This window comes from Diplotaxodon limnothrissa, linkage group LG22 (genome assembly GCF_057381915.1).
Source record: "Diplotaxodon limnothrissa isolate DT_005_m linkage group LG22, D_limnothrissa_male_GT1.1, whole genome shotgun sequence".
Taxonomy (NCBI): Eukaryota; Metazoa; Chordata; class Actinopteri; order Cichliformes; family Cichlidae; genus Diplotaxodon; species Diplotaxodon limnothrissa.
Window position 1 is genome coordinate 23,383,059 of NC_140616.1, and position 27,680 is coordinate 23,410,738.

At 40.3% G+C, this 27,680-nt stretch overlaps 1 protein-coding gene across 4 annotated transcripts in view; it reads left to right on the forward strand.

The window, feature by feature from the left end:
* Nucleotides 1-27,680, forward strand: part of adgrb2 (adhesion G protein-coupled receptor B2) — a 191,125-nt gene that overhangs the window by 68,276 nt on the left and 95,169 nt on the right. For all 4 annotated transcript variants that reach the window (XM_085345892.1, XM_085345889.1, XM_085345891.1 and 1 more), the window contains 8 exons: nucleotides 1,657-1,763; nucleotides 3,992-4,186; nucleotides 4,677-4,745; nucleotides 5,240-5,348; nucleotides 6,628-6,774; nucleotides 12,781-12,868; nucleotides 13,664-13,766; nucleotides 23,054-23,097. In XM_085345892.1, the coding sequence (XP_085202018.1) occupies nucleotides 1,657-1,763; nucleotides 3,992-4,186; nucleotides 4,677-4,745; nucleotides 5,240-5,348; nucleotides 6,628-6,774; nucleotides 12,781-12,868; nucleotides 13,664-13,766; nucleotides 23,054-23,097 (862 nt within the window). The remainder of the gene's footprint in view (nucleotides 1-1,656; nucleotides 1,764-3,991; nucleotides 4,187-4,676; nucleotides 4,746-5,239; nucleotides 5,349-6,627; nucleotides 6,775-12,780; nucleotides 12,869-13,663; nucleotides 13,767-23,053; nucleotides 23,098-27,680) is intronic.

Sequence of the window (27,680 nt, forward strand, 5' to 3'; positions counted from 1 at the left end):
AGCAAAAGGTGGTTCTACAAAGTATTGACTCAGAGGGCTGAATAATTACGCACACCCCACTTTGCAGTTATTTATTTGTAAAAAATGTTTGGAATCATGTATGATTTTCGTTCCACTTCTCACGTGTACACCACTTTGTGTTGGTCTTTCACGTGGAATTCCAATAAAACTGATTCATGTTTGTGGCTGTAATGTGACAAAATGTGGAAAAGTTCAAGGGGGCCGAATACTTTTGCAAGCCACTGCCTTTCTTATTCAATATAAGAGAAAAGAGGACGTTTGAAAGGAGTAATATGTACTATAGTATAACTAAAAAGTTGGATCTTTTTTCATTATTAAATACTAAGTGGGACAGCTGGACTATTTAAAGGACTAGTTCACATAAATAAATGAAAGTTGGCTATATTCCTAAAAATCCGCTGCAGTTGACGCCGATCCCATAAACTCCAGCTGATAGACAGCATAGTAGTTTGGAAGATTATTAACATTAGATGACATGAACGTAACAATGTGTATGTAGCTGAATATGTCCAACAAAAGCCCAAGAGAGGAACAAGTTGTGCTCTTGTGATTTGTTTGGTTAGTTATTCAGTTGCAAACCAGTGAGCTTTTAACTTCAACAGGCCTTTAGTGCAGACAAAGGAGCAGTTGACTGTCAAGTGTCTGGCAAATTCACTGCAACAGAATGACAATCATATGAAAAATATGGTAAAATAGACAAGATTATAGGCTAATCAGAATAAATTGCTCTGCTTGCATCCCTATGTTTGAAATAAATTTGCTCTAGTGGGTGTACTTATGCCTCAGCAATAATAAATGCCATTGCTCTTTTGAGTTTTGATAGAAAGAGGCAGTCGTAACATTTTTAGTTCCTTTAATTTATACAGCACTCATGTCTCATTTGAATGCAGTCAAACCATATCACTGTTATTTCAGTCTAAACTGAGAGTTGCCCGATTGTTGCCAAAGAGGAGTATAAACTTTGACACGTGCAAGTCGAGTGCAGGTGTGGTTCGAGAGGTCTGCTGCATAAAGACATTTTTCCACATCTTTTTAGGGACGGCAAAACATGTCTGAACGAGTTAGTCCGCTAATGCTGAGCCTTAATTAAATATAATAGTCTTATTTAAGATCAAATTAACATTCTTTAACTTATCTCAGTTACCATGGCAATGACAAAAAAAGAGGGCGTAAAGGACTTGTTTATATTTATTTTTCAAAAGGTACTTTGGCAGCTTTCACTAGTTTGCCTTGTGCCTGCCAGCCTAAAACCACCAGAAGGTGTAAATTGCCAAATACTGCTACAAACAAAATATTTTGTAGTTTTTACAATCCTGCATAATATTTCACTTCAGCACATGAATAGAGGTGACCTTGGGTTTTAGCTTTTTCATTAGTAGCAAAATTATGCATTCTGATATTTCCGTATAGCTATTAAAATACATTGAGCAGACGCCCTCTGTATTACTCCTGTCCGTGTGATGAATTGGCCTACTTCTCGGCGTCAGAATACAAATAACATATTTATGTGTTTTGTGGCCATATTGGTTTTTGGAAGTTTGAAAAAGCATACCATATTCAGAGTGTGGTGTAGATAATGTTTGGTGTTTGTTGCATTCTGTATTAACTACGTGCGTCTCTCTCAACTCTTTCTAGGATCTGCTAGTCGTCGTTGTATGCTGGACAATAATGGAGTTGCTTTCTGGGGTCCTCCGAGCTTCGCCAGATGCGTCTCACTTGAATATAGATATTTACATTTATCTGTAAGTAATGTCAAATGATTACAATAAAACAAACAATTGATAAAAAAATAATTATGATGGACAAGAGAAAAAAAAGCTAAAAAGATGTACCAATTTAAGCCAGTTACAGTGCATCCGGAAAGTATTCAAAGCACTTTGTCATGTTACAGCCTTATTCCAGACTGGATTACATTCATTTTTTCACTTCAAAATTCTGCACAATTCCCCATAATGACAAAGTGAAAAAATTCTGCTTGAATTTTTTTGGAAATTCACTAAAACAAAAGTAGCAAAAGTTCAGAAGTATTCACAGACTTTTCCTTACACTCGAAACTGAGTATCCTGTTTCCACTGATCGTCTGTTAAATGTTTCTGCAACTTGACTGGAGTCCATCTGTGGTAAATTCAGTTGATTGGACATGATTTGAAAAGGCCCACACGTGTCTGTATAACGTCCCATAGTTGTACAGTGCATGTCAGTGCATGCTCTGGTCTGATAAACAAAGATTGAAAGTGTCACATCTGGAGAAAACCAGGCACTGCTCATCACCACGTCAATAACATCCCTACAGTGAAGCATGGTGGTGGTGGCATGCTGTGGGGATGTTTTTCAGCACCAGGAACAGAAAGGGTAAATGGACTGGTTCTTATATAGCGCTTTTCTTCTCTTCTGAGCACTCAAAGGGCTTTATACAACTTTGTGCATTCACCCATTCACACCCATTCGCACAAGCACATTTTTCCTAGGTGCTTTTTAACTGACATTCATACTCCGATGGATGCATGGGAGAGCAATTTGGGGTTAGTATCTTGCCCAAGGATATTTGGCATGCAGACTAGGGGAAGCCAGGAATCGAACCACCAGCAGCAGTAGATGACTGATCAGTAGATGACTGCTCTACCCTCCTGAGCTACAGCCACCTCCATGGAGGTGGCTGTAGCTCAGGAGGGTAGAGGGAAAGCAATCTACAGAGACGTTCAAGAGCACTCTGGACCTCAGATTTGAACGAAGGTTCAAGTTCCAACAGGACAGCACACAGCTAAGATAACAGCCAAAGCCTGGACTTGAACCCAACTGAACATCTCTGAAGATGTGTGCCGATTCTCCCCATCCAACCTGATGGAACTTGAGAGGTTCTGCAATGAATGGTGTGCCAGGCTTGTAGCACCATACTCTAAAAGACTTAAAGCTGTAATTATTAAGTATTGGGAAAAGGGTACGAATACTTATGTTATATTTTAGTTTGTTATTTCTAATAAATTTGCAAGAATTTCAAGCAAACCTTTTTTCACTTTGGCATTATGGGGTATTGTGTGTAGAATTTTAAGGGACAAAATGAATTTAATGCAATAATGCTGTAATATGACAAAATGTGGAACAAGTGAAGCGCTGTGAATACTTTCCAGATGCACTCGAGTTGCTTCTTCTGCTTAGTGAAACATGTTTTTCAAGTTCTTCTCTATCTGTTCTTCTCTTTTGTTTTTGTTTTTATCTCTAATGTACCTCTCTTTAACTACCCTAAAAAAAGGTTTTCTCAAAATTGCAGAGTGTTTTTACCCAAGACTCGCTGCTATCTCTAATTAGCTTTTCCAGAGCTTTGTGCTCACACTTATCAATTAATGAAGAGAGCTAATGAATGTGTTCATCAGTGAAACTGTTTTCCTGCTCCGTGAACTTCAACCTTTTCCATCTCCTCGATGATGGCGGAAGGAGATGGGGGTCAGGGATCGTGCATGACAGAGCTGATTGCACTGTTAGCTTCTGTTCCAACCTTTCATTAATACCAGGAGTCAGTAATAAATTTTCTGTGATTGCTGTGATGTTCTGTTCCCCCAGCTTCTTTCTCTTCCTCCCTCACTCTCTTTCTCTTTGCCTCACACGCACAGACTATCTTTTTGTATCTCTTTCTCTGAAGTGATGAGATCCAGTTTCTGTCTGAAAGTGCTGCAAGGCTTCGATTTGCTTGCCTATTTTAAGCACAAGCAAACACACACACACACACACATACACAAAAAAAAGACAAAAATCCAACCATGTACATATATACTCCCGTCTTGAAATATCCCCGTCGGCTCATATCCAAAACATTCCTGTGATTTCTTTGTCAAAAACACAATCTCGGGTGTGCTATTTCTGTTTTTCTGCTACGTAGTTTGAGTAACACCATGTGCAACAGCAAAGGGTTTACCTGTAATCATGAGACAGGATAAAACACTTCTAAAAATCTCCTTTTTTTAATGCATTTTAGTTACGAGAGCATCTCGCGAAGGGTCAGAGGACCCTGGCTGGGGAGGGCATGTCTCAGATCGTACGGAGTCTCCTGGAGCTCTTGCAGAGAAGGAGCTACTACAGTGGCGACCTTCTCTTTTCCACGGAGATCCTGCGAAATGTGACGGACACCTTCAAAAGAGCAACCTACATCCCAGCTCCCGACGACGTGCAGGTAGGAAAAACGTCTCGGCATTCGCCCGGAGCCTTCTAAAGTCACCAACCATGACATAAATACATAAATAAATAAATAAATCTCACACAAACACACACACACACAGTCACTTACAACAAAATTTATTCCATCCGCAGCTTCACTTTCTACTGCACAGGGTGTGCATAACAATTAACTACAGCTGCACAGTTGCTATGGCCTCACAGGGCGGATTTTTTTTTTTTAGCAGCATTTTTCTTTTTCCAGTGCCTGTAAGCGAGCAAAATGTTCCCGTCTCAGTCGATCATTTCACAGACGTTATTATTTATGACTTACAATATGCCTGTGTACAGCAAATGAATGAACCAGACATGATTGAGAATAAGAGGCAGTATTGCTGCAGTGCTAACCACAGCAAGGTTATCAGTAGTTATTTGATATCCAGGAAATAGCTGCCTGATGGTCTGGCTTCAACAACTGAGCACATTCTTTTTTATTTCTTTTTATCTAGAAATTCTTCCAGATTGTCAGCCACATGTTGGACATTGAAAATTTAGAAAAATGGGAGGACGCTCACCAGGTAAGGCTCTGCATTTATGTGAATGTCTGGTACTTTATGTCCTCGTGTGCGCTTCTGTGCACCTCCTTATCATCACAACTGACTGTCTGCATCACCAAGTGTCATAAATAGATCTTTTTGTAAATGTTTATGTGTGGTGATGGAAAATGGGTTTGATTCTACCTATTATTAATGTTTCTTTGAGTTTTAAAAATGCACAATATCCTGTGCGTCTTTGTGCAAGCTTTGTATGGGACCCAATGTGGTACCCCTGCAGCGAATTGTGTTTGCTTGCCATCTGGATATAATAATTTTAAGAAAAAAAGCCAAATATAATATTATAAACCATGTGATTAGGATTTACAGCCCAGGAACACATTCGGTAGTTGAGGTAATGCAGTGAGTAAAAAGGTATCAGTGGTTGAGACGTGTCTCATAGAAGATGGTTGGCTGTGGGTTATAATTGTACTTATGACATCCTTCCGTTCATCTTTCTATCATCGTGCTGTCCACAGATCGCTCCCGGTGCTGCTTTGCTGATGAGGATATTGGAAGATTTCATTCACCTCATTGGAGAGGCCCAGAAGCCTTTTCAGAGTTTTCTAGTGGTTACCAACAACCTCAGTAAGGCCCACTCATTGCTGTCAGATCACACGGCTTCACAGGAGCAGATGAAAGATTTTTTGTACACAAACATCCGGACGACTTACAGTACTGCACAAAAGTCTTGAGCGGCTTAACATATATAGTTGATGAATCAACCAGAGGTCCAGATGTATCTCTCAGGTCCTGTGTCAGGTCTTTGCTGGATTTTCTTTTCTTATTTTTGAAGGACATGACTTTCAGATACTGGTAATTTTTTCTGTAGATAGTTTTTACCCCTGATTTTGACATTCATACCATAGGTGCATCTACTAAAACTCTCAGATGAGTTTGGATCCCAGTGACCTCAAGGTGAATTTCAGATGTGAACTTTTCTGACAATCACCTATGATTGTTAGAAAAGTTTCCAAAAGTTTCTAAAAGTTCCAATAATTCAGAATTTAACTACATATGACCAGCACATCAACTTTCAAAGATATTTATATATATTTTGTGAAATTGCTTTTATAGTTTTTTAGATTTATACTAGAGGAGTATCTACTGGGAAGCTGAGGGGTAGCATTGGTGGCTGCCAGTATTTTTAGGCCAGTCAGTTCTTCTTTTGTAGTCCACTTACCCAGTTAGGACACTTGGCACTTCATCCTGAGAAATGGCAAGCATTTGGTAGATAGGTTTTTGGGAATCACCTTGCTGGTTGTAAAAGTACTATTTTATTAAAGTCAAACTGTATTATTGCTGCCATTTTTCATAGATTCGGCTACAGAAATTGGAACAAATGATGAGCTGCTGGTAGCAAAGTGCCTAAAGAATTTAAAATGGGTTCTCTTTTATGTGTAGACACAACTCTGGTTCATTTCTTGAGTTAGATACTCTTTTTATTTTTGAATGATGGTCAGTGTTAAGTGGTTTAACAGACAAAAAATAAGTGTTCCTCTATATATGCTCAGGTAAAAGGACCGAGCTGAAAATGAGTATTTCAAGAAATTCTTGCTCTGTAGAAGCAAAATGGCTCAAGACATCTGCACAGTAATGTATTTCATCACAGTTAGAATTCAGTTGGGAGGGTTTTATTTGTACTATGCATGATCGATGATTTAGATTTTTTTGTATCCAAGTATTGATTTCAATCTGTAAACACATGACCAGCACGTCAATTTTTAACAGTGTATTTTTTTGTGAAGTTTTCTTTATTGTTTTTGTCTGATTTTTGTCTTTTAACCAGCACTCTTTGTTTATTTTCCCAGTGTCATGCCTAAGTGAGTTTTCATGTGGGTTTTGTTTTCATTTGTCGTTTGTCCAGTGGTAACCATTCAGAGAGAACCAGTGTCAGCAGTTTCCAGCGATATCAACTTCCCCATGAAGGGCCGGAGGGGCATGAAGGACTGGGCCCGAACAGCGGAAGATAAGCTCTACATCCCGAAAGAGGTTTTCACCATCCCACCTGAAGGTAAGAAAAAAAGGAAATGTGGTTTGTCTACTGACCAGGGTTGATCTAATCTTTTAGGTTGCCAGTTTCAGCTCATAAACACGAGATCATATGTATTTCTTTGTTTGGCTTTTTTCTATAAAAAAGATGGGAAACACAAGGTTAGGAAGGCTTTCATAGTCTATTCTTAACTATAAAGTACATACGTTGTAGTTGTAATTCTTGCTCACTCTCTTAAATCTTTGATATATGAAAAGAACCAACTCATGGTTTCATAATCTAAGGTCAGATCAGCTTGGCAAGTAGAGGTTCCCCCATGTGAATTCTCATACTCAGAGATGTTTCTCACTGAAGCAGAAGGTTTCTCAGGGGCGTTAAAGGGTAGTGCTGAGAAGGATTTGGACTGTAAAGAGGCCCTAGAGGGCTTCTCAAGAAGATGCCAGTCTTTCATCTGTGAAGAAGTGTGTTGCTTCCCCCTGAGAGCATTGAGTCTCATACAATTTTCAAAATCCATTCACTTTGAGCAGCGCAAGAATGTTGACTGCGTTTAGTCGAGGCTACATTTTTTTTTCGTGCAGTTTCAAGCAAACACAAATGGCGAGAGTTAAAAAAGGAGGAGAAACTACATAGATGATCCCAGAATGGGATGGAAGCTAAATTTGTAAAGGAGAAAGAAAAATGATGTTAAATAGTAATGGTTTGAAGTAGAAATGAGAAATACAGAGGCAGATGCTATCCTCTACGAACAAAGGCAAAGGTCGCTTCCCACAGGAAATTACACTGGCAGACTTTCAGTCAGGCATCCCCGTCCCCTACCTAAATTAAAGTTCAGAGAGACTGCAGGCCAAGAGAGCAGAGCTTCCTCTGACCTCTGACTTGCACTGATGGCACAAACTCCCTTTGGTTGGCGCTCAAGATATCCTGTATACTAACCTCAGGGCACGTCACCTCTGATGCTTTATTGTGCACCATGTATTGTGCTAATTCTAAACCACCTAGCATCCAGCCTTCTACTAGCCTATTAAGCGCATTTTTATGGAACAGTGAATTCAGATATCTCAACGGTTGAACAGCAGGTTTTAAGCTGGATCGGTTTAACGCCATTGCTTTTCAAAGTTTCCGCCTTGCTTGCTCTCCATGTTGTGTTTTTCGAACTTACTTTCCTTACTTTATGCCATTTTTCCTCCAATCCTGTTCTTTTTTCTTGTCCATTATCCTTATTGTTTGTCGTGTTGAATGTTTTGTCTCTTGCAGGGCTTATTGTGCCATAAAAGTGACCAGCTGCATTACAGTTACGCTGTGATATTCAGGACATGCAATTGGCATTTTAGCATACACTATTTGGTAAATTGTTTCATCCAAACCGCATATAGCTTTATGAGTTAGGACATTATTAGTACTCTTTGCCCTGTGGGAACTCTGCCACTTCCCATTGGCAGTTCATGAGTTGAGGTCCTCAGTTGATTGCTATCGGTTTGTTTGGTTCATTTACCCTGTAACGAGAGCCTATCTCAGATGGACAGCTTAAACATGCTCATAAAGCCCTATTGGCACCGTTGTGTCTGTAAGTGCGCACGCCAGCGCACGCACGCAGAGCCAATAGATAGGTTCATGAATCGCTTCAGTGGGCAGAGGCTGGGACTGTTCTTCACTGATTTTCGAGGTGACAAACTTCCACTCTCCGTCTCTCTCTCTCCACTGTCTCTTTTTCTCTTGCCATCGTACGAACAGGCAGCGCACTCTGTCTCGCAGCCATGTACACACATCGATCCAAACATACAAGTCAGCAATGGCTTCATATTTCAAATACACCATTGGTGGTTCATGCTCATGGTTATGAGTTGTTAACTTTTAACTCAACAGCCGCCTCCTTTGCTGTTTTGCTTCTCATGATTCTCCCTTTCAGTGTGTGAGATGGAGCTGGAAATTCGGTGATTCATTGAGCATCAATTGGGGCTGACGCCTGAGTTGTTAACCTGAGTTGACATCTTCAGAAACACACTTCCACACTCTCTTAAAGACTGTGATATGTTAGGAAATGTTTAGTTTATTTAAAAAAGTATACCTGTATTTCTCATAAATGCAGGCATCTTTACTCTTTACTGCGAACTGTACTCGCACCACCTCTTTTGTAGATATAATAACAAGTGGTCACACACACGAATTATATCGGTGTATGTGGTTTGAATTAAAGCAAATACTTGCCTGTAACTGCCATTGCGCTAACTGGATTAGGGATTTACAGGCATGCTCAATGAACTCATTGCTGTAGCAAGTGGTCCCATGGATTATTATGAACACAAGTCATACTTTAAATATCTAGATTAGAGTAAAAAGACAAGGGGCTAAATCACAAACACAGAGAGGTCAGGACTGTTCATAGAGATGGTGGTGTCATAGGAAACTGGTGGTCTTTTTGCGGTCTTTTTCCTTAGTTGACAGAAACTTGGAGTGGGAATTAGTAATTATACACTTGGGAACACAGTTGAATAGATGATTCCAGTGTTCAATCTGCAGGAAATTATTTTGCAGACTTGTAAAAATTTGCATCCAGAGAACATGTCATTGTTCCAGCTGAAAATTGACAGGAATAGGCCTATGGTGGCTTGGCAAGAAAAAGTAGTTAAAAGATGTAAAAAGGTATGAAAGGTGCTATAATTTGTGATGCCAACCAATAATAAACACTAGCTCTGCTCATTTTCCTTGGCCAACTGTTTGCCAGAATTAGAGTGGTAACCATTCTAGGCAGCTGCTTCCTGTGGGTATTTTTGGGACTTTGAACCAAGGTAGCTCATCACTGCATTGCACAATTGCCAGAAAAGCCTTTTTCCACAAAGGTTCAGTGTGGTTCTTTCTGGAAATACTTTATCCAGGCAGTGTCCTTATTACCTAAACCATACACAGTTTCCAGTAGGCAGAAAACATGCCACCTATAATTAAAAGCTGGAAATACACCAGATCAGTGCAAATCAGTGCCATGGGAATTCATGCAGACTTATTAGTAGTGAGCTGCTGAGGCAAAGACCATCAGCTGCATTGGATATTCACAATCGCATATACACGTGTCTTGAAAAGTTGGGTCAGTTTAGAAGTTTCCAAAATTTAAAGCAATTGAGCAACTTAGAAGTTAAATAGAAGGCAGTTAGTGGTAATATTGGCATCACTGAACCAAAGTAGCCTGAGCCTGATCAATATGTTTATTTAAGCAGGAGACCACACTTGTTGTGGTGTGCAAAACAGAAAAGTACTGAAAATTAAGGAAGAAAGAAAAAAACAACTGACAAGGAGCTTTCTGTCTTCGATTAAATTGCTAAGTTATGGCTTAGAATCAACTGCAAGAATATATTTTCCTGATAAATGACATATTAAAGTTCACAGCTGGTGACTGGTGGTTTGCCATTTTCCTGGATTACAGCTGACCACCAATCATTTAGATGTTTAGCAAGGGCAGTCTGTTCATGGGAAATTAGAGTTTTGTGATTGAGTGCTTTTGTGGTATTAATCATCCTCAAGCGTAGGAGTGCCACCCCCTCACATAGATTTACCATTTACCCATAATACATTGACTTTCTCATTTGCATGCCTTGGCAGACACTGTCCAATTAGGATCCATCAAACTTGCAGGCTTTCTCATGCTGACTTTGATCTGTTTTTTTTTGCCTCCTCGCAAGTCTCACAATTGCGTTTTTTTCCACAGTTGAGATCTTTTTGTCTCTTCCTCTTTCTCTTCTCGTCTGTCTTTGCATAGCTATCTCTCTTCCCAAGTATTACCTCTTAGGCAGCAGGCAGACAGATTTTGGATGAGTCACCCAGTGTGTCTGATACCATCAGCCCTCTCTGTCTCCTCCCCCCCCCCCCACACTCTCTCTGCTGATGCCTCTCCGTTGCTTCTCTCAGCCTAAAAGGGCAAAGGAGGGAGTGGCATCTCTCAGCATGATCTCTTTCCCTCATACTTTCCCCCTTCTGCTTCCTTCTGCCTCCTCTCACTTGAGACAAAGTGACATTTACAGAGGGACACTACATCTCCTTGGGAGCTCCTGCTCTTTTTGGCAAAAGAACACTCAATAGAGCGATGGAAGGCAAGGGGGTGTAAAAGAGGACTATTGAAAAGAGTGAAAAAGTTGAAAAGTGCATGGGAGAATAGCAACAACAACAGAGATGGATAAGAGGGGTGTGTGCTGAGGTGGAGGAGAAGAGGAAGAAAGGGGATTTGGAACTAACATGAAGCGAGAGGGACAAGGACAGTGTCTGAAGTTGTCTGACACACTGACTTTTCTTTACTCATGTTTCGTGCATGTTGGTAAAAGGCTTGCTTTTAGGAATGAGGTTTTGATACTTCAGCAGTTCTAGATACACAGTAATGCTGAGCTACTATAACTGCTCAAAGGAAACAAAGTGACACAGTGTCTCCACCCACACAAAGTGTGAAACCAGCGTCTTGCACCTGACTTACTTTTTCAGCTGAGAAGCATAATTACTCTGGATATGGAATGTGTAGCTGCCAGAAACTTTGGGAAGGCGCTGCAATATTCTCACCTTTCTTATTTTGATGTAGCCACCAGAGCATGTTAGTGTCATTTAAGGAGTACATTTAAATTAGGCTGAAATGTTGATGGTTGATGAGACAGGTAAATCTAATTATTTAGTTGACCAGTGCAACTTAGCTCAAACTTAATTTATGTTAAATAGTAAAACTACAGACTTTATGGAAAATCATCAGGCTTATCCTTAAAGAAAAGAGGGTTATTAGTTTTAAGCTATCCTGTCCACATCCTTCATTTCTCCACTATCTTCTATTGTCTATTATCAATGCACCAGAGGTGCTGCACTGTTAAATCAATCACATTATACATACTACTACTCACCGGTTACGTGGAAGGGCAAACACAGACCTGTCTGAAGGAGTTTATGAATGAAACAGATGAATAATGAATGCAATCCAGGTTTTGATGAAATGTCAGGAGATCAAGTTATGTTTGTTTCTTACAGCTGCATGCATATAGGTCATGCATATTTAAACAGTGGTAAACATTAGGAGCGTTCATAGCGACAAATTTTCTGGGCGTTTAAACAAGAGAACAAACCTGCAGCAGCGTAGTGTAAAAGAAAACATTTCAAACTGCGCACACTTTAAATGCGCAATGTTAAATATTAGCCAAGCATATATTATATCTGTATTTTAGGAGATACATGAAACTGTTAATTACGTTCTTGATTAATTCAAGCGTGTTTTAAATGTTGCTGAAATTTGCAACACTGTGCGTTGTATGACATTGCAAATTCATAGGTTTTTTTTATTATATTTTGCAGAGTTATCTAACCTTAGCAGTGCTAGTAGCAGTAGCATTGGTTTCTTCCTTGGTAGGCTCAATACCCCAGTGCAGAATATGGTTACACATGACTTCAGTTACTGATTTATATTTCAGTTTATCCCAACAAAGCCAACATACGGCCATTTTTAAAATTAGTTTTTACATCAAAGTACTGCAGAAGCTGGTTAGCTCTACAGGTTAGAACTGCTCTCTTTACTTTCCCTGTCACTAGTCTACAACTTCTATTCTCAGAAATTGCGAGAGAGTGGCCAGTGGTGTCCTAACAACTTTGGCCTGTACATACTGTTACTTGTATTTCTGACACTGATTAGCAAGGGCAGCAATAAATCATACAGAGCATTTACGCACCACAGCCCAAAGTTGCGTCTTGAACTTGTCACAAGTTTCCATGTCATTTTCATTGTGCTCCTAGCATCAGTGTATAGCCATTGATGAGTTTTAGCAGATTCTAGTCTAGAGCTGTTTGACTTTTTTTTTTTTTGGGGGGGTTGAAATAAAATGTTAGATATGAAATATTTTCCATTTGCCTCAAGCTGTTTTTGTTGTTGTGAAAATTTCATTGCATTGTAGTTTTCAGCAACAAGAGCCTTTGAACAAGATAACAAGGGGGATATGGGATAAACCGGCCGATGGGCTGAAAGATTTGGAGTTTATTTTGAAGGTATTAAAACGTACTGATTTTCTTTTCTTTCAGAGCAAGAAGCCGAAACAGAATCTACAATGTACTATGTCATTGGAGCCATCTTGTACAGGACACTTGCCATCATTTTACCTCCAGCGACGTGAGTACTTAATTATTCTTTATTGTTATTGAGGATTTAAAACCACATTTCATTCTTATCTTTTCGCTGTCCTTTCTTTTACCTTTCTGTAACTCATTTTTTTCTTGCGCTTTGTCTGACTTTTTAATCTCTCTCGTGGTCTCTTCATTCTTACAACAGTCTCTCTTTATTTCTGTGCATTTTCTATTTTTTCCTTCCCTTCTTTTGAACTTCCAGTTCTCCATATGTCTTTTCTTCCCTTTTACAACTCTGCTGCTTCTCTTGTGTCCTTGCGCCTGCTTACCACACTTATCAAAAAGCACACTTCCCTAGATGTTTCCCCCTTCCTTTGAGTTGTCAGTATATTTTTGGAAGTGTACACTGAGCTTGGATTGGGTGTGGGCCTAATGGGTCCCAAAACGTGCATAGAACATGCAGTAATAAAAGTTAGAAGAAATCAGGAGGTTGTGAAAAAGGCCATTGTGATATGGTGTTTGTGCTGGCCCCGGGCCCTTTTATTCAGGTCACTGCTCTTGGTTGTGGATTAGCTGGATCTGTTAAAACCCTTTTCACTCTGTAGCCATGCTGAATGTTAATGGGTGCAGTATTCTGTTTTTAGTCAGGCGCTCTCTTTCTTCTCTCTTTTAGATTTCCTCACCTCCTACTAGTTTGCTTTTGTTATTTGTTGGTATTTGTATGTATTATTTTTGGTCTTTCTCCAAAGTCATAGAGCCCATTCAGCTCCATCTTAAATGTACACCAACACTTGTCTAAAAAACAAAAAAGATAAAAATAAAAAAACGAATGTCTTTACAGTCCGCCTGCAGTGATCAACTCCAAAATCCTGACCGTGACAATACGACCGGAACCACAACCCAGTGAGCCCATGGTGGTGGTGGAGCTGTCACCGCTATTAAATGTAAGTATATAAAAGGCTGTTTTCTTTTCTCTGGCAACTATTCAAAACCGCTAAGCTTCTGCTTCGGACCACTGAGAAAAAGTTAGATTGTCTTGTAAGCAGTTTTAAGGGATGAAAGAATGCATCACATCATGTTTTTTATTTTCATCATCTAAACTTTCCCAAATGAAAAAAATAAACCCAAAACATTTAAAATAAATGAAGTAAATGAAGTTTTTTCTAGTGCAAGGGTTTGAATTTTTCTGCTTGTAGTAAGTATTTTCCAAGAAAATAAATTTGTTTAAGGCTTTAAGCAACTCCTCTTCTCCCAGCCGACCCATGTTTTCTAAGTTCAGATGAAGCTCAAAGTGCTGCATGCTATAAAGCGCCATAGCGCTCGGTGAATTGCCTGAATAAACGCAGACCTTTTTGACTTCCCTGTATCGCGCTGTCTCCTGGTAGCTGTTCAGTTTATATTACATTGGAGTGCGTTATTATAACGACTCATGGGGTGTCTTCAGCGGAAAAGGACTAAGTGCTAGTTTAATGAGAGGCATGCTTCACGACCTCGATGTGATGTGGGTTTCTTTGGGCATTCTGCTGTGTAAAGGTGGACATAGTTTTGAAGATAATGTTAAATATTTAACAGCTCCCTCCTGACAACACACACACACACAACCTCCTTCAGCTATCTTAGTGAGGACCTTCATTGACATAATGCTTTCCCTAGCCCCTTACTCTAACCCTAACCATTAAAAATGAATGCCTAACCCTAATCCTTACCCTAAACCTAACCATAACCTAATTATAACCCTGACACTAAAACCACATTTTGAGCCTCAAAAATGCCTTTAAATGCCTTCAAATTTGTGAGGACCGGGTTGTGTGTCCTCACAAGTGACTGTTGGTTCTCACAAGTATAGTAGAATGCAGATTTTGGTCCTCACAAAGATAGCTAGACAGGAACACACACACACACACACACACTATATATATATTGACGAAGACATGCTAAAATGAAAGTGGAATCAGTCTCTTGCTGTGTTGACCAGGACTTGAGGGTCAAAAGTATTGCAAAGTTTCATTTAGAAAGACTTAGTATTCATTCGCTATTCCCTGTGAGTTCATCTCCCTGCTGTAAACCACTGATTCATTACACAATTATGGCAGTTTCTTTATATGCCTCTATCTTTTATCTTCCTATTATTCTGCTTTTTAACGCTTTTGGCAAAGCAAAGGTATTGCAGGTTGCACATCCTCTTTCTAGCAGATGATGTCTTAATGCTGATCCTTGCATGCTGCTTTGTACTATAAACCAGAGGCTCCCGCTGAGGACGGACACTTATCTGGCACACAGCCCAGGGCTGACACATATAGTAGATCACATGCACACCCTAAACCAGTGGATGAGATGCCATTGTTACTATTTTAAACAATATATCCTATGTATATCAAATTATTCTAAACATTGGGGTGGGAATTGTAAATGGAATTTTTTTAAAGGAAGAGTGATGACAATTAATGCAGCAGATGCATCTAGTCCCTTGATATGCCATGCATCAGAAATGCTCTGCCCTATATTACTCATTAATCAACTGAATAGTCTCAAGTTAAATTAAAGCAGCAACAGTATGGCCCTTGCACCTCAGTGAACATCCAGGTGTGCTGAAGGTGAGACGTTTTACGCGGTAACATGAATGAATTAAGCCTGGGATGCTATTTGGGTGTTGTATAAATTTACCGCTGATCACCTGTGAACACTAGGTGGCGATAAAGAGTGTCCACCAACTAAAAGTCTTGCTGCTGCACGTAATTTGATAAACCACTAATGAAAGTTTCATGTAGATGAAGTGATGATGATTATCACCTAATGCTTACTTCATGTTGCTACTAGTACTTCAATAAAGCGATTGTAGGTGGCGCTGTAGAATCATGTTGAACCGCCCATGTTTAAGACCCAAAAATACATAAATTTTCACCAGACCTGACACATGTGCAAAATTTCATGAAGGCGGAAGTGCAGCTTATCCTTGCTGACACAGGGCTGGACAGTTCGTCATTCCATCTTATGGCTAAAGGAGAAGCATGATGGTTTTACAGTGGCCTTGCACACAGACTACAGGCAACTTTGCAGATGTTGTCTATAAGTTGTTGTTGGTTATAAGAGGCAGTGTCACAAACAATCGGTCTGTGTGGTACTCTTGTTTGTGCTGTTATTGGTCCTTGCCAGCCACAGAGAAGAGCGGGTTATAACATACAAAAAAGCTGAAGCAAAACTGTATGTATAAAAAAAATGACAAGAGTATGGAAAGGCTTGGAAAAATCTGGAATAGCAACAGCACATTGCCATTCACTGCTCCAGACAAATAGCTACATTGGGCTGCACAACCTAGTTAGAGGTGCCTTTACTTGGGAGATTTTCTATAGAAAGCACTGTAGTATCTAGCCATCCCAAGGAATGTACCTATCTCCCTTCTGGAGGTAGGTACAGGAAAGGTCGACAATGGCAGAAACCTTAGCCTCAACAGGATGAATCTGGTCATAAAGGTTCCTTCAAAAGTTAGGTGACAGTGGCCTTGCCAAACTCACATGTTGCCAAGTTTAGTGTCAGAGAAGCTTCTGCTTCAAAAAAAATGATTCATTGTTGCAATGTGCTATGCCCAATGGGGAAAATAAATAACCACATCAACTAGATAAATATTGCAGTTTGAAACATTACCCAGGACGGTGGTCATTAGCCTTTGAAAGGTCACAGGTGCATTTTTCATCTCAAAAGACCATCACAGTACACTGCAAAAAGTGATCAGGCGTAACAAATGCTGAGACTTCAAAAGCTATTTCAGCAAGCAGGATTTGGCAGTAACCTGTAAGGAGGTCTAACTTACTGACATCTTTTGCTGAGCTGATGCTGTCTATACAGTCCTCAGCGTGAGGTATCAGAAAAAAAACAGACACTAGCTGTGTCCCAAAACGTAGGCCGAATCCTTTGGAGGACCCGGCCTGCGCGGTCTACGTGGGCCAGGTCCTTCGAAGACCGAAAAGGCCGGAAGTGCGAGGTTGTGAAATGCGACAGTCTAGCCTTCAGATTTGCGTCACCGCTGTCTCTGTGGAGTTTAATAAACTCGGCCGTCTGCTCTTTGCTATCTAAAATATAACAGGACACTGGCGTAAATTCTTGACCGTCTCACAGTTTGTTTGACGTTTATTCAGCTGTGTGAAAATCCCAGAGAAACCCACCCGAGGGATTAATAAAGTTTTGTTTAATCTAATCTACTCTAATAACTTTGATCTACGCCAAACCGATTTACTGCAGAACAAATAAAACATCGAAAAAAGCCAAACAATTACATTTTTAAGTCATCCGAGTGACTTATATATTATCTTTAACCTGAGAAAACGATGAAGCCGGGAGTCCGCTGCTCTCGCCGGGTCGAGTGACCATTGAACCCCCCCGGCTAGCTATCGAGCGGGTGGGTAACAGACGTCTCCGAAAATGTCGGAGCACTTTTGCAAATATGCAATGTCTTAATAAACCAAGCAGATATTTGAAGTTTACATGGCTACTTTCTCGCCTGAAAGTATGTTAAAAGTTTATTTTGTGACCCAGAAAGATTAATAAGAGTAATATTAAAACTTAATAGCGGCCGCCATTGTTGGGAATTGGAATTGGCTGGGCCGTGCTATGAATTCTGGGATATGGTGGGCCACACCTGACCGATCCTTCAAATTCGGGGAAATGAAGGACGCATTTGTTGGCTGCATTTGAAAGAGTCGACGAATTTGGACAGCCTTCGTCGCCTAGCTGTGACGTAATTGGCCTTCAAATGCGGCCTCCGAAGGATGCAGCCTACGTTTTAGGACACAGCTACTGTCTGCGTTCACTTGTGAGGAAGCATTGAGTGCCATCTGAGTTTGCCGTGCACAGACAGGGAGAACTCAGCGGACTAGAATTAGGTTTGCTTATGCTGTGTTCCAGCGAGTACTTTACTCCGTTCTTCGTCATCTCTTTCAATTCAAATGTTATTTAATTTAAAATTTAATTTGAAGTGCGCCGCTATGACAGCAAATCACCTTTGCTACACATATGTTATTCCTCCCAAGAAGGTTCTTTCTGAAACTTAAGTCAAACGGATCAGTTGTCATGCTCACAGCTGTTAACAGACCCAAAAACCAAACAGTCTCCAAAACCAAACTTCCACCATCTAGTGCTGGTATGAGAAGTCCTCGACATGTGCTCCCAACTATGTTACATTCCCAAAATGATTTACAGGTAACATAATACTAGATGGGGGAACATGAGGAGTTTGTTTGGGTTGGTTTAAACAATTTATTGCCAAAATGTTAACAATGAAGCATAAGGCGAGTACACCAAACAAAAAAAGCTCAAACTTAAAATAAAACTCCATCAACAAATTACCTTAGTTAAAAGAAAGGTTCCAAATCTATACATCAACTACATATCAACCAAAGAAAAATAGGAGAAAAAGGTGTACGTCAAAAGAAAATGGCAGCTCTCCCTTACAAGTTTCTTCTGGCGACTGCAAGAGAAGGCAGAACAGCTAAGGATAAATCTTTTAGGTTTAGCAAGAAAAAAACAAGAAAGGCAGAAACTTAGGAAAGCTAACCAAAACAGGTAAGGCTTCACTCAAAAACAAATGCTGCTCTAACAACCAAAAAGATTGGTCAGCTTTTATCAACTTTGAAGAGGCTGCAGGATTCCGACTTCAGCCAAGGACATGAAAAACAAGATCATCAAGAGTCAGTAGTAGGGAAGGGTGGAAGTCAGGACCTGGAAGCAGCACAGTAAATATTTCCTCATCCTAAGCTTTATATTTTTTAAAAGGAATATAATACCTGTTTTTGGAAATATTTGGAAGAAATTCACAGAAGCACAGGGAGTACATAGAAAAAGAACAAGCAGGAAAATCCCGACTGAAGTTTAAGTGAGGAACCTTTCTGTGAGGTGAGAGTGCTAACCACAGCACCACTCTGCCTTCATTTAAACTGTAACCGGGTTTTAATCATAGCCACACAATTCTGTAATTGCTACTTGAAATTAATTGGGCTTTTAGCAGCTCCTGAATACAAAATACAATAGAGAATATTAAAAGAAGCTGAGCAACGTCATGTCTTCTAGTACTAAAATAGGCTATATTTTTGATAGAACTTCATTACAGGGAGTGCAGAATTATTAGGCAAGTTGTGTTTTTGAGGAATAATGTTATTATTGAACAACAACCATGTTCTCAATGAACCCAAAAAACTTAATATCAAAGCTGAATGTTTTTGGAAGTAGTTTGTAGTTTGTTTTTAGTTTTAGCTATTTTAGGGGGATATCTGTGTGTGCAGGTGACTATTACTGTGCATAATTATTAGGCAACTTAACAAAAAACAAATATATACCCATTTCAATTATTTATTTTTACCAGTGAAACCAATATAACATCTCCACATTCACAAATATACATTTCTGACATTCAAAAACAAAACAAAAACAAATCAGCGACCAATATAGCCACCTTTCTTTGCAAGGACACTCAAAAGCCTGCCATCCATGGATTCTGTCAGTGTTTTGATCTGTTCACCATTAAGATTGCGTGCAGCAGCAACCACAGCCTCCCAGACACTGTTCAGAGAGGTGTACTGTTTTCCCTCCTTGTAAATCTCACATTTGATGATGGACCACAGGTTCTCAATGGGGTTCAGATCAGGTGAACAAGGTGGCCATGTCATTAGTTTTTCTTCTTTTATACCCTTCCTTGCCAGCCACGCTGTGGAGTACTTGGACGCGTGTGATGGAGCATTGTCCTGCATGAAAATCATGTTTTTCTTGAAGGATGCAGACTTCTTCCTGTACCACTGCTTGAAGAAGGTGTCTTCCAGAAACTGGCAGTAGGACTGGGAGTTGAGCTTGACTCCATCCTCAACCCGAAAAGGCCCCACAAGCTCATCTTTGATGATACCAGCCCAAACCAGTACTCCACCTCCACCTTGCTGGCGTCTGAGTCGGACTGGAGCTCTCTGCCCTTTACCAATCCAGCCACGGGCCCATCCATCTGGCCCATCAAGACTCACTCTCATTTCATCAGTCCATAAAACCTTAGAAAAATCTGTCTTGAGATATTTCTTGGCCCAGTCTTGACGTTTCAGCTTGTGTGTCTTGTTCAGTGGTGGTCGTTTTTCAGCCTTTCTTACCTTGGCCATGTCTCTGAGTATTGCACACCTTGTGCTTTTGGGCACTCCAGTGATGTTGCAGCTCTGAAATATGGCCAAACTGGTGGCAAGTGGCATCTTGGCAGCTGCACGCTTGACTTTTCTCAGTTCATGGGCAGTTATTTTGTGCCTTGGTTTTTCCACACGCTTCTTGCGACCCTGTTGACTATTTTGAATGAAACGCTTGATTGTTCGATGATCACGCTTCAGAAGCTTTGCAATTTTGAGACTGCTGCATCCCTCTGCAAGATATCTCACTATTTTTGACTTTTCTGAGCCTGTCAACCCATTTTGCCAAAGGAAAGGACGTTGCCTAATAATTATGCACACCTGATATAGGGTGTTGATGTCATTAGACCACACCCCTTCTCATTACAGAGATGCACATCACCTTATGTGCTTAATTGGTAGTAGGCTTTCGAGCCTATACAGCTTGGAGTAAGACAACATGCATGAAGAGGATGATGTGGACAAAATACTCATTTGCCCAATAATTCTGCACTCCCTGTAAAGGTAACAACTCCTGAGTAGGAGCGCCTGTAAAGGTTACATTTAGACAGAGTCGGCTAACAAGCAGCCAGTGATCTAGATGTTAACTCTTGAGAATAATAACTTCAAATGTCCACCAAAGAAAAAAATAGTTCCAGTTTTTCCATATAATATTAATACAGCATTAATAATGCTTTTTCTTTAAAAGGGCAGAATACAGTGTCTTCTGTAGTTGTGTCGACTTTGGCCAATGTAGAAACATCCAGCTGCTACAGCAGTGGCCTGGCAACAGCTGCCTCAGGCTTCACTCTCATAGGGGAATGTTAGGGTCTCTGTGCTGGGTCATGTCTTCTCTGAGAGGACATCTGCTCCAGTCAGACTCCCTGTGTATCTCCCCGGTGTCCTAATGTGTGTGTGCGTGGGTATGTGTGTCTTTAATGGTAGGTAGAAAGCAGGAGGCCAGAAAGTCCTGTGTCCCTGCTGTAGACCATATGCCAAGTGTTACACCACAACCCCTCCTTCAACCATCCTTAATGTAGCCTTTTAAATTATGAAAGAAAGTTCTGGTTAGCTTGAGCCATAAGCTTTCCTGGTAATTTCAATGTAATCTAGGTCATTTTCATCAGTCAAAAAGCCTCATCCTGGTTTTCTCCATTTCCTACTCTAAACCTATGATCTTAAAGTGAAGGGCTTTTAAGACCAGAGCAGTCATGTTTTGTTACATTAGCTCATTTCATCATATTAGCTTAGCCCATTCACAGCCAGTATTCATTATTGCATGTATTGCTGAATGCGTTAAAGGAAACTGCTGTTCCTTTAAAGAGAGGAAAAAAAGACAGAGTATTTAAGGTAGGTACCAGCTATCACTGTCCACAAATGCCACTGTTAGAATTGCAGAGGCACGTTTCTCCCTTTGATAACCATCAGCTGAGCAGACGCTGTCATTATGCAAAGTATGAGCACTAAAAAAAGAGGCAGACACTGCAGGAGTGCACAGGTGTCAATCCCGCTGTAGCGAATGGTCCAATAGGACACTCGTTGATTGATAGCTGAATGCTAACAGAGCTCAGCACGCTAATGCACGCCACGGGACATCTATAGTCGGTGGTGGCTGTCTGTGTGTGAGGCTGAACAAAGCACTGTCATCCATCAATCCGTGTCACCCAGTCTCTGATCCCGAGTATATAAATGTTGCATCATCCTGTCCTTTCAAGTCCAGTCATGCAGAGATCCCTGGATGCACTGATTCATTGGAGATCAGTAATGAACTGTTCAGAGAAGGAAGGATGACCTTGCCTGTAGAGGAATAAATCCTTACAATTCAGGCTACAATGTGTATGTCTTACTTCCCTTCTTTTTTGTCAATTTCAAATATAGTTAATTATCAGAAAGCATTTTAACTTGAGAAGTAATTTCTTCAGATTTTCCTGAGGCTTCAGTTAAGATCACATTATCCTTTTTATAATCTACACAGCACTCTGGCTGTCGGCTTACTGCTATAATCCCCTTTGCCATAAGGGGGAGCTCAAAGGCAAAGTGCCTAATGCAGGATTCAGGAAGGGCCAACATAATGGTAGATTTTCCTCTGCGTTGTCCCAGTGGAATACCAGCATTTCAGTTGTGGATACTAAAATTGAAGCTGAACTCTTTTTTGTTACCCCACAGAACCAAGAAAATATTTCTAATAGTTGGTTCTTAAATAGTTGCTGATTTTGTCAGGTCCAAAGCGCCATTTTAAGTGTTTTCAGTCACTTGATTGAAGCAAAAATGTCTCAAATAACCATTTGATTCAGACAAAACCAAGTCACAGTCCACTCGTTACCAAGCACACAGGTTGAAAGGACATAGAGGCTCCATTTAAAAAGTGATCGATGCAGAGATCACTGAAGATCTCTGGTGGAACAAGTTGCTATGAGCTGGTTAAAGATATTGATCCCATGATTGATTCTCTGATTGAGTCATGACAAGTCTTTCTTTGCCACCACATGCCACTGAGCGAACTTTAGCTTCAATGACTAAATGGATTAAGGGTAAGCTGAGAGAAAATCACCAGCATCCAGTTACTTTGACTTTGCTTTTTTAAAAAGAAAAAAATGGTACATTAGTGAAACTTTGCACACTCTTAAAGGGCCAAATGTTTAATTAATAACATTTTACTTCATAGCTTTTTACACTTAACTGACTACTTTTTGCTGTGGTTGCACTTAAGTGAAGAATGTTAATGTTTTTACCCCACCCACAGGATGTTTACGACCCTAGTTATTGTCCATGAAATGGCTTTTCCTTTGTCATCCCTAAAACTCTCAATTTATAGCTCATGCACCTTTTTTTCTCTTCGGCTGCAGCAGCAGAAGCAGCTGTTTGCTGCGTTGTCCTCTGACAATGACTCTTTTTCCATCTCTCCCTCCTGTCGTCTATCTCAATCCTTCTCTTTCATTGTCTGTTTACTTCTTACCGTCATCCATGCAGCATCACTCTTTCTCCTCTGGCAATGAGCTATTCTGTGTTCTCTCTCTGCTGCCTTCTCTCTCACTCATCCTCTTGACTGGCAATAACAGCTTATCTTCTCCTCTCCCCCCCCCTCCCCCTCACCCTGTATCTTGCAGGGTACATCAGATCCTCAGTGCGTTGTCTGGGACTATGGAAACCCGTAAGTTACTCACAGTGACACAGTCAAAAAAAAAAAAAATCCAAATGATTGTGTGTGTGTGTGTGTGTGCGTGTGCGTGCGTGTGTGTGTGTGTGTGTGTGTGTGTGTGTGTGTGTGTGTGTGTGTGTGCGTGTGTGTGTGTGTGTGTCAATGTTTATCTCGCATGTGTGTTCATGCCCAGTCAGATTCATTTTATTAATGATCTGATAACATTGTAATGAAGTTCTCAGAGTTTCTCTTTATTAAATTAGTCAGTGGGAACAAACAGCGTTATTTCACTGCTGCTAACAGTTCAACTGCAGGCTAACTCAGAACTCCTCTGTGGGTGCAGCTTTTTCTCTATTGCAGTTCTCTTGTGTAGCGTTTACCTTGTTGGCAGTTTAATTTGCATTTCTTTACTTCTTAACAGACATACTATCTAAGTACATCACAAACGGTTTTCTTTTTTTCTTTGCTCTGTATTGTGGGCCAGCTGGTGAACTAAAAAATATAAACCAGGACAATTGATCATCCTGCATTCACCATTAACCCACATATTGATCGGATAGTCTGTCAATACCAAAGTTATAAGAAACAAAGTTAAAACCATTCTTTGGTTTCAGTTCATGGCCTAGTTACACTTTAAGTATAAACGCAAAAATTAAGGAATTTTGTTTTTGGCCAATTATTTCTTTCTTGTAACAGTCTTGCTTGAGAATAAAGCTTATACCATTGGAAAGCCTTCATTTTCCCTTAAATGATGCCGTGTTTTGTGAGGGGGTTGAGCAACAGAGTCGATTACGTGGGTTGCACAGTGAAAAACTTACCAAATCTTTTCTTCCAATGCCAAACAGCTTATTCTGCTATTGACTATTGTTTGATGCCATTTATTGGATTGGATGGTTGAAGTCTGAAGAAACAAGGCATATTGTAAATCTGTAAATGTATTCATTTTTAAAAATGGGGGTTTAGCAGCATGTGGACCCGAACAGTATTTGTTAGTCAGCCAACACACCACAATGACTGACTTGCAACAAATGCTGGTTGAAGAACCAGGTGGTTAGGTGAGCGGTCTACCAACCTACCAGGGTCAGTGAATCAAATCTGGGCTCTTAGAGGCGCTGTGTTGAATGAAGGATTTGCCTGATTTGTCCCATTATTTGTGTGACGTGTGTTTTGAATGTTAGATAAAAGTGCTCAGGTGTAGATAAAGAAACACTTTATGAATGTGTAAGTGTTATTGGATGAAAGAAAGCAAGCGCTTTGAGTACCCAAATTAAGTAGAAAGGTGCTATATAAGTACCAGTGCCTTTAATGTAGTGAGTGTGGGTAATCAACTGTATGAAAGATGGGAGATGTTGTTAGATCCTGGATATCAATTTCACATTTGAGCAATGCCCGTGAATTTTCTTTTACTGATTTTTTTTTGTTCTGGCTGTGAATCTGGCTGTAGTTCATTTAAAAATGCTAGAGCTGTATTGTAGCTTAACAAATAACTAAAAGCTAATGATCATCTGTTGTGCCTCAAAGGAGACCCCTAATGATGTGCAGAAAATTAAAGGTAGCCATTAAGTGTGGTAACTCTAAATTGGTCACACACTGAAGCATGTATTAAAAGCATTAAAAGTGTGCACGCTGTCGACAGTCCCCAAAGCATCGAAAACATGTCATTAATGGAAGAAAATTCCAGTACCAATGTTGCCACATTCATTCTCTCCCAGTTCAGCAATGTTGGACCTTGGAATCTTTAAACCAAACGAATTAAGATATTTAAAGTTTTGCACTTGTTGATATTTGTGTTAACAAATTTTACATCCCAAATTCTTAACCTGTGTATGTTTTAGACTGGAATTTGGCATAATAGTCTGCTTTGGTAGGAGTTCTTGTTAACCTTGACCAGCACTAAATTTAAAAAAATCAAGTAATTTAGTTTAGATTGTTGAGTGCATCAACAAAGTCACTATTTGTGAAGGAATTTCATAATTTCACATTTCAAGTAGGTTCTAGTTTGATTCTGAATGTAAATTGGTCATGTGAATTCCTGTATATACAAATGACAACAGATTGCAAATGCCAATTCATTGAGTAGAATATAACTGGTCTATCTTCTTATCCATCTATTTTATTGTTTTGTTTCACCACCATCTTGACCAAAGTCATTTTGAAGATGGCAATCGACTGCAAGTGATCGCAAACCTGGTTCCTGTCTTCACAGCAGCTTTTTCAAAAGCAATGAGATTGCAATCATATGTCACGCTGTAGTCTCCACCCATGCTTTCTTTTAGCTTGACTGTAAGATTAGCTGCAATTCTGACAGACCAGAGGAGCTAAATACAAGTTCACAAAAGCTCATGGCCCAGCTACCATCCTCTGCACAACTGCAGTCTGCAAGCTGATTCACAACCCACTTGCACCCCCGATCCTAATCTCATGTTGTATCGTACAATTTGGTTTAGTTCAATTGTATTTATGTAGCACCAGATCACAATAAAAGTTGCTTCATGGCACTTTATCTCGTAAGTTAAGACTCTACATTAACAGGGAGAAAACACCAACAACAATCCCCCTATGACACCGGGGTGACAGTGGAAAGGAAAAAATCCCTTTTAACAGTAAGAAACCTCCGGCAGATCCGCTCAGGGAGGGGCAGCCATCTGCAACCATGCAACCGGTTGGGGGTGAGGAGAGGAAGCCTTTACTTAGTGTAATATCTGTTGTCTCTGTTGTCATTGCCGTGTTAAGTGCTCGGGATTGTGCTGCTCTTCTTGCCATCTTTGACTTTTCATGAGTGTATTTGGAAGATCAAGAAGGTGCCGCAACAAAGTCATTTTGCCAAATAATAAATTAGTATAGACTTAAATATCAATAATCTTTTTGCTAAAGTGGTCCTGCCTGAACTGCCATTAACCCAACAGCTTCAGTATAAACATGACATACTTCTTCCTTTTGTAGCTTTTAACCTTGACCCATGGCCTTCATCATCATATAAAGTTTAAGTGTTGAATTATTATTACACTTCTGGGATTTCTCATGACAACAGATTAAACTCTGGGCATGAAAAACCCCAGCACAAGTGAGTGAATGTGACCCGAGTACAGACTGACAGTGATGTCATTTTTATTGTCAATAAAAATACAATCATGATGATATCGCTTTTCTTCAAAATGTATTTGCTAATCCAGTTGGGCTGTATGAGAATAATTAATAATAAATAATTTTTGGAAACATATTTGACATATGATGATTCACAGCAACCGATAACTTAAGAATTGAATTTGTCAGAGGGCCATCACTGAAGACTTCCTGTCTAATGTGACAACAAGACGGATGACAGAAAATTCAGGTCAGCTCAAATTCTCCCTGGAGATCCCATTAGTTTACCCAGTTCTAGAAGAGTACTCTCTGGTGACCAAAGCACACAATGGGAGTGCAGGTTTGCAGGGACAGGATAAGACGTTGTAACTTAAACTACCCCTTCTCCATTAAGGCAGGAGAGGGACAATGCTTGGCAAAGTCAATCAACTATCAACAAATCTGCAAAGCCTATTGTCATCCCCATCACAACTGTGTGTGCGCGCATGTTTTTTCTGCAGTGGTGTTCTATTTAGAAATCTGCCAGCCATTTCAGCGGAAGCTCTCTCCCATTTGCGCTCTCGCTCTCTCTCTCAGCTGGCTAAGTTGGCCGACAGTGTGTGGCACTCACAGTTCATCTCAGTATTTATGTGCGAGTGTTTATTTATTTATTTAGCCCCTAACAGGCCCATATGTCGGTACCATCTGCCCACCCAAATCGTTGAGCTCGCCATCCCTCCCAGTCTTCCCCCGTGTGCCTGTCCCCTCAACCAAGTCTCAACCTGTTTTCATTTTCCTCGCTGCCTTGAATGGAAGCTGCTACATTTAGCCCTCATAAAAGTTTTACACGCTTCAAAACTAGAAGCTCAGGCAAGCAAACAGCAGCTATTACGAGAGAACGCATTGCGTGAACATGTATGGTGGTATTGTACACAAGGCCCTGAGATAAAAATAGAAATAATAACTAAGTCAGTCTTGGTCATCCAACCTCCTCTTGCTTATTTTCTGCCCTGTTTCTCTCTTCTGCTGGGATACGATAGCAGGTGTTCAGCTGGTCTTTGCTGTGGTTCCTGACCTTGCTGCTAGCTTCTCTGGGATTTGACCCTCACTAAGGGGGGGGGGGGGGGGGGGGGGGTCAGTCAGATATCCCACTGAAGTACTAACACAGCGACTTCCGCACACTCACTCTGCTGTAAAGTCGCTTTATGGGTTGCTGTGATTTTGTTAGATATTTGAAAGATGTGCCAGCATCCGTAAGATATACATTACATCAGCGGTCCCAAACCTTTTTTGCACCACGGACCGGTTTATGCCCGACAATATTTTCACGGACCGGCCTTTAAGGTGTCGTGGATAAATACAACAAAATTAAACTATTACCGGTACCGAAAAAAAGAAAATTTATTCATAACACACGTGAAAAGACCAAGAAAAGCCGAGTAAACGATAAAAACGATAACAAAATAACGCTGAAAACCGATAAAAACCCTGAAAACTATACATTTCACACCTGAGCCTCAACTCTCGCGGCC